General features: G+C 39.2%; 1 protein-coding gene across 1 annotated transcript; it reads left to right on the top strand.

Annotated features, from left to right (window-relative positions):
- Positions 1–5318: 5318 nt before the first annotated feature.
- On the top strand, positions 5319–6862 carry LOC126234336 (tRNA (adenine(58)-N(1))-methyltransferase catalytic subunit TRMT61A). The gene has a single exon (XM_049943020.1). The coding sequence runs from the start codon at positions 5540–5542 to the stop codon at positions 6431–6433; it is 894 nt and encodes a 297-aa protein (XP_049798977.1). The 5' UTR covers positions 5319–5539; the 3' UTR covers positions 6434–6862.
- The last annotated feature ends 628 nt before the right edge of the window (positions 6863–7490 follow it).

Here is a 7490-nt window from a genome sequence, read left to right on the forward strand (position 1 = left end):
CTTGGCACATACTCATCTAATGCGTATTGTATGGTGGTTTTGAACTTTGTTCACTGATCCTCAACACTATCTGTACTTGAGACAAAACTTTTGTGTTGAGCCGTCAAATACTCTTAAATCTGCTTTTTGTCACTTTTGCTAAAGAGGAAAATCTTCCTACCTTTTTTAACATTTCTGTTTACGGCTGAAATCATCAGTGCAGTAACCGCTTTATGATCGCTGATTCCCTGTTCTGCGTTAACTGGTTCAAATAGTTCAGGTCTGTTTGTCACCAGAAGGTCTAATATGTTATCGCCACGCGTCGGTTCTCTGTTTAACTGCTCAAGGTAGTTTTCAGATAATGCACTTAAAATAATTTCACTGGATTCTTTGTCCCTGCCACCCGTTATAAACGTTTGAGTCTCCCAGTCTATAACTGGCAAATTAAAATCTCCACCCAGAACTATAACATGGTCGTGAAGTCTACTCGAAATATTTTCCAAATTTTCCTTCAGGTGCTCTGCCACAACAGCTGCTGAGCCAGGGGGCCTATAGAGACATCCAATTACCATGTTTGAGCCTGCTTTAACCATGACCTTCACCCAAATTATTCCACATTTCAGATCTCTGTCAATTTACTTCGCTACTATTGTACTTTTTATCGCTATAAACACTCCTCCCCCTTCACTGTCCAGCCTGTCTCTGTGGTATACATTCCAATCTGAGTTTAGAATTTCAGTACTGTTTACATCTGGTTTCAGTTAACTCGTTCCCTCGTACTATGGTGGACGTTGTGGCTGTTTATTAATGAAAGCAGTTCTGGGACCTTTCTATAGACGCTCCTGCAGTTTACTATTAGCACATTAATATTGTTGTTCCCTGTTGCGTTTTGCCTGCTACTACCTTGTCGCGTCTCAGGAGGCGTCTTGTCGGGCCTAGGGAGGGAATTCTCTAACCTAAAAAACCCACATGTGCACTCCACACATACTCCGCTACCCTTGTAGCTGCTTCCTGCATGTAGTGCACACCTGACTTATTCAGGGTGTAATGGTTCTTTGTTTACGTGACCATTACGGCACTCCAACCCCACTTCTCGATACCAGTAATATCATACTACTCTTCTGCGAAGTAACAGACATATTTTTGTGACAATATTCACATTTGGTTTTATTAATGTATAGGTACTCCGATGTATCGATATATTACAGTGATGTGGATCTTTTGTGTATTCATTTCTGTCAGAATGTCATAATCTTTGACTTACTTGTAACCGTTGTGGCACAAATGCGCACAGAGCAGTCTTTGTTTCAATTTGCAGAAGTTAAGTTGTTATTTCGCTTTGTAAAAGAACAGTCAAGTCTTGTGTTTGGTTAAAGTGGAAATTAAATATATGAAGATTGATACAAAACTGTTTTCTTGATGATGTGACAATTAAGAAGAAGTATATATTAATTTACAAGAAGTTTAATAAAAATGTGGATCGTGAACACCAAGTCAAAAATTATTTCTACCATACCATTGTTCTCACCTGGGATCGTTCGATGATTAAGAATTTCCTGAAAAACGCATTTGTTAGGTCTTCAAATATTGCTAAAATACAGATCTGGGCATTCTAGCAGTCAAAGTGGAATCACCCTAGAATCAACAAGATGAGCCATAACAACTTCGATGAAATCTACATGGTAATCCATTCAAGATAAGTGCCAAAATTAATGACTTTTTTACAGTGACTTCATTATTTCCATTCTGACAATACCATCCACAGTCAATAACTTTGTTGTTGCCCGATAAAGTGAACATATGCTGTGTGAGCAACATTATTAATCTGATTTCTAACCTACTTTGCAAGTGATGGTTTTGTTAGGAGGGGAACCCTACATTTCTCCACCTGATAATGGAGGTCGAGAAATTTGCACCCCAGATCTCCGCAGAATCATCTGAGCTTCTGGTTTAAGCCTTCCACTCGGCACCAAACCAGAGGACTGCGATTGGTTCTGGGAACGATACTACAAATAGTTAGCTCAGATTCCACCATGCAAGCGAGGCTTTCCGCCATCACCAACTCAGCCAACCACCTATATGAACTGAGGATGACCTCTGAACCCAGACGGCAGGAGTCATTGGTGGCGACATGAGCAACAATTTGCAGTCAGGTGCACCCAGTGCTCTCTATCGCTGCCAGCAGGGCCTCCTCCACATCTCGGATGAGACCCCCCGACAAGCAGACAGAGTGAACACTGGCCTTCTTCCCCGACCTTTCCACTATCTCCCTAAGGGGCTCCATCACCTGCCTAACGTTGGAGCTCCAAATCACTAGTAAACCCCTCCCCCCGTGTGCCTACTCGGACCTTGCTGAAGGAGTGGCCACATGTCCACTCACAGGCAGAGCAGGTGATGCCACACGGCCAGCCTCCACATTAGCCCTCCGCCTCATGTGCCGTGAACGCCGCTGATCCCGCCACTCTCCTTGGTGAGAGGGTGACCCAACCGCGCCCGGTACCCGCAAAGATGTCTCGACAGCAGGGACCGTGGGCGAAGCATGTAACACCTGGGGTGTACCATGCTACGCACCAGACTCCGAGGCAGCAGCCTGAAGACGGCTGACCGCGGCAATCACCACGCTCAGCTGTTCGCAAACAATGGCCAGCTCCTCCGTACACAGCAGTCACACATCCTATCCATCCTAAGAAATCAATTTACTGTAGAGAGTTAATCAACTTTTAACTAGACTGCTAATTCACTAAAGGTGGCTGATAGCTGACTAGTCTGTGGTTACTAGACCCTTCTTGTTGAAAACAATGAAAATAAGCACTACCTGTCTCTGGACTGTATTCAAAACAAACGCTAGCACTACTGGCACTACAGCTAACTAAAGGGACTCTCTCTGACTGTGTTCAAAACAAACACGAAATCAATGGAAGACTATTACTAGTACTCGAAAATTAGAGCTTCCTAATATCAAAAACACACGGAAGCAGAAGTGACAAGTAATAAAAATACAGTTAATACTTAAATTAACGTAGCTCGCTGCACAGCAGATGTGAAGCAGACGACAGTTACGACGACACTGACCTCAAGAACATCGCACTTGTATAGACCCTCTATATACTCCTTTCACCTTTCTGCTTTCCCTTCAAAACATTATGAGAAATAAAACAACAAGACCCCAGTAAGATAGATTTATACTGCCAACTGAATCCAAAGAAAATTAAAGAATTTGATGAATGAGAAACAAAGGACATTATACATGCAATAGACAATTTCTTATACGAAAAACAAGCACTGAAAAATCGATACATAACAATGCACCAAAGTTCGGGTGACAACCAGTATGTCCAGTGTGTGCAACAGCCACAGATCTCTAAGACATAACAGAAAGAGCATTATAAATGAACAACACCAGTGAATAATTATTTAAATTTTGTTTTGTAATAAAGTATCCTTTGCCAATTAACAAATATGTTTCCACATACCTACAGCCTGAACATTACATTTTCCTAAAATTGGTGGAATTTTATTGTGCTAGAAACTAACTTTGCAACCTTATGGCATTATCAGTAAAATTACTTGAGTGGGTATTTGAAACGGATAGGTAGGATTTTCAAACTTAATGGTGTCTTTCACATGCACTATTACTCAAAGTAATTTTAAAAGTAGTCATTGCCTTAACATTGTACTGCTTTCTAAACTTCAGTCACTATCAGTGATACCACCTGAGTGGATATTTTAAACTGGAAATGTAGGCTTTTGAAACTGTCTCGTATCTTGGAAGTAATTTGGAGGGAATATATAAACAATGAAATAATGTACCTATCGTTAAATAAATGTGTAAAACTGTATAAGTAAGTCTTGAATGTAAACTGTATAATGATGGTTACTGAAATGTTCTGATTAGTAAAAATTTTACGTATTTATATGTACTTCAGTATGTGTATAATGATGATGTGTGTAAAATGTAACAATTACTAACTACTAAAAAGTTTTATGTATATATATTGGATTGGATTGTTTTGGGGAAGGAGACCAGACAGCGAGGTCATCAGTCTCATCAGATTAGGGAAGAATGGGGAAGGAAGTCGGCCATGCTCTTTGAAAGGAACCATCCCGGCATTTGCCTGCAGCGATTTAGGGAAATCACGGAAAACCTAAATCAGGATGGCCAGACGCGGGATGGAACCGTCGTCCTCCCGAATGTATGATATATATGCATAATGTATAATATAAAAATTGGTAACAACTGTTATGAATATGTAAGATGTATTTTGCCGAAACCAATTTCATGGTAAACATGCTAAACAGCTAATAAATAAACATATGAAACATATGAAGGAGTAGCTCAAAATCTGTTGTTGACATATGACAAAAGTTACAAAACTGCCCTGAGGGTTCATGCATCCAATGGCTTAATAATTGACATCCATCATTCCTGCAACGGTAATTGTAAATAAAATCATGTTGGTAGCATTTTAATTATGGTAACTGATAGCTTACACCCAATTTAAAACTAAGTGATTCCAATGTGTGTGAAATGATATAGTCCACTGCCTTCTTTTACATGGTTTCCTTCTTTATTTTGGAATGACAAAATAAAATTATTCACGTTAATAGCAACTCTTCTCATAGTTAATCTGTTTGCTTACAACAAGTTACAGATAATACGTTTGTATTTAAAAATGATTACTGTATCTAGATTGACAGAAGGAGGAATTAAAAAAACTAGTTCATGTTGACCGTATGTACTTAGTTCATCCTCAGCACAAAATTCTAGATTTGCTTGTGCATTGTGTTTTCACATACAGGTAGTCAACCATATTTAAGAAATGTTCAAGGACTGAACATTCCTCAATTTTCTGTTGTTGCGTAGTACAAAAAAATGTATCTATAAGCAATATAATTATTTTGCAATACCAGTGAGGCACATGTAATATGTTTACGAACTCCACCGCTAGTGATGAATGTTTACTATCAGCCGCTCGATTTTGTATCAAATTAATACATCAGCTTTGTGAGTAAATAAAAGTACATTTTAGAATATAGTGTAGCTGGGCACTAATAAACAGAGGTCAGAGACTAATGAAATAAAATAATATGGTGGTACCTGCACTATCATTACTAAATAGAATGGCTCTAGCAGATGGTTGGGATGTCTAGTATCTTCTCAAGAACCTTATGGCAAATGTTGCGAAATGCAATTGACGTGGCGGTAATCTGCTTGCTTCCATATGAAACTTCTGTGAACCCACTCGAGTGGCGGTTCTTTCGTAGCAGATGGAACCCATGTTTTGTTAAACGGCTTTTGAGTTGTCTGTCATACCACCTGATATGCAAATGCCAATTTTCAATGCTGTTGGACATGTGGCTGAAGGAGAGTCTAAAGATGCGACTGGGATCTCTTCAATGTTATTAGTTCTATCTTTGAACAGACGCAACGCGCAAAGTTGACAAGTACAAAAACACGTGTGTAATATGTAAACAGTTGTTGAGGACGAAGTTATTTGAGTTGGTGTTGTGTGTTCCGTAGGAGTAAGTGTTGAGAAACAGTGTTTACCACACAACGAAAATGAGTTTCGCACGCTTCAAAGAAGTGATAGAAGAAGACGATACCGTTATACTTTATGTAAACGTTAACAGTATGCATGCTTTGAAAGTGACACCACAAATAAAAAATAAAAATGGGGCTCTTGTGTCAAATGTTTTCCAAACTGTTTATGGCGCATTAAAAGTAGATTCTCTAATTGGTAAAAAATTTGGAAGCAAAGTTAAATTAACTAAAGGTTGGGTATACGTACTTCACCCAACACCGGAATTGTGGACGTTAACTTTACTTCATAGGACACAAATCATATACACACCGGATATTAGCATGATAATTTTTCAGTTGGAGCTAAAGCCGGGAAGCATAGTTATTGAAGCAGGAACTGGAAGTGGCTCGCTCTCTCACGCCTTGATCCGAACAATAAAACCATCAGGACATTTGTTTACATATGATTTTCATGCAGCGAGAGTCGACGTAGTTCGGGAAGAGTTTAAGGAACATGGTTTGTCAGAGTATGTATCTGTTGAACACCGTGATGTCTGTGAGGATGGTTTCGGAGCGGCTGTTACAAATCGTGCAGACGCAGTATTCCTTGACTTGCCAAAGCCTTGGGATGCAGTACCTTATGCAGTTGCGGCTTTTAAAAAAATCGGCGGCAGATTTGTATCGTTTTCACCATGTATAGAGCAAGTGCAAAACACTTGCAAGGCTTTGAGTGAGAATGGATTTTTCGAGATAGTGACAATGGAATGTTTGCTTAAAGAACTGAATGTGCAAGTACGCGCCATGCCCATTTTGAATATAGGAGCAAAAGAAACAACCTCGCAAAAAACTTACAATACTGCTTCACCTGGACTTTCAGTGTGTGGACATTCTGGCTACATTACAGCAGCGACACTACCACCTCGCCAAGACTGAGTTGTTTACTGCACTGTAGTGAACGTCATAAGTGGTAGGACGTTTAAATTTTTGAGTGGAACAGTGGCTGTTTAACCACAATCAGTGGTAGAAAATGGATTAGTATTTTCTCTCAACAAAATTTTTTTTAATGGCTGACAACCCGATCGACTAATGGTTGTTAAAATGTAAAAACTGTAATAAGTCTTCGAACTTGTTTAATAGTCATTTGGTTTCCGATACTGATAAATATCTAAGCGCCAGAGAACAGTTATGAAATAAGTTAAAAGTCATGAGCATTGTACGAAGTAGTAGAAATATACGATTGTGAAAGGAATAAAGCAGTGTTTCCCTAACCTATCAGTATAAAATATACAGACTGAACTGAGTTCAGTAACAAACTAGAACAAGCTACTGTGAATAAGAATAAAAACTTACTTTTATAAATGAAAATGCATTTCAGTCATAATACATTAAAACAATTTCATGGAAACCATTGATTATCATGAATAGCCCCATTTTCATTTACTCTTCTTCCATTAATATTACTTCTGTCTTTCAAATGTTGTGCAAAGTCTTGAATGGATGTGATGTATCAGTTAATGGCTACATTTCTACTGTGTACATATCAAGCTGGCATATAATTTTGTAGATGCTGCTGCTGTTCCAACTCATTCATGCATTGATTACTTTGCTGCATCAGTAGGATTGATATGTCAACACTGACATTTTAAGTGGAGGCCACATGGATCATAAAGATGTGAGCCCACCCTGCACTTAGACCACCATGGAGTGAGAAGTGGTTTGAAGAAAACAAGTGTAGGCATTAGATTACTTACCTTTATTTTGTGCACCTATGGAAGCTGATGTAACACTTGGAGCAGATGAACCCTTAAATGTTTCATATAGTCCAAACAGAAACTCGAATCATCTTGTATGAAGACATGTTCAGTGATGGCACTTCAATGGAAGTGTGTTAAATATGGAGCAAATGTAGACATTCGACACGCTACGGATCAGTTTAGTCACAGGGGGGTGGGGGGATTCACTGAACTTCAGCAGCCCTCCACATCCAATG

The sequence above is a fragment of the Schistocerca nitens genome, chromosome 2 (genome assembly GCF_023898315.1).
Source record: "Schistocerca nitens isolate TAMUIC-IGC-003100 chromosome 2, iqSchNite1.1, whole genome shotgun sequence".
NCBI lineage: Eukaryota > Metazoa > Arthropoda > Insecta > Orthoptera > Acrididae > Schistocerca > Schistocerca nitens.

Excerpts from the sequence above, each read along its gene's own strand:
- LOC126234336 (XM_049943020.1), top strand. The coding sequence starts at position 5,540 with ATGAGTTTCGCACGCTTCAAAGAAGTGATAGAAGAAGACGATACCGTT.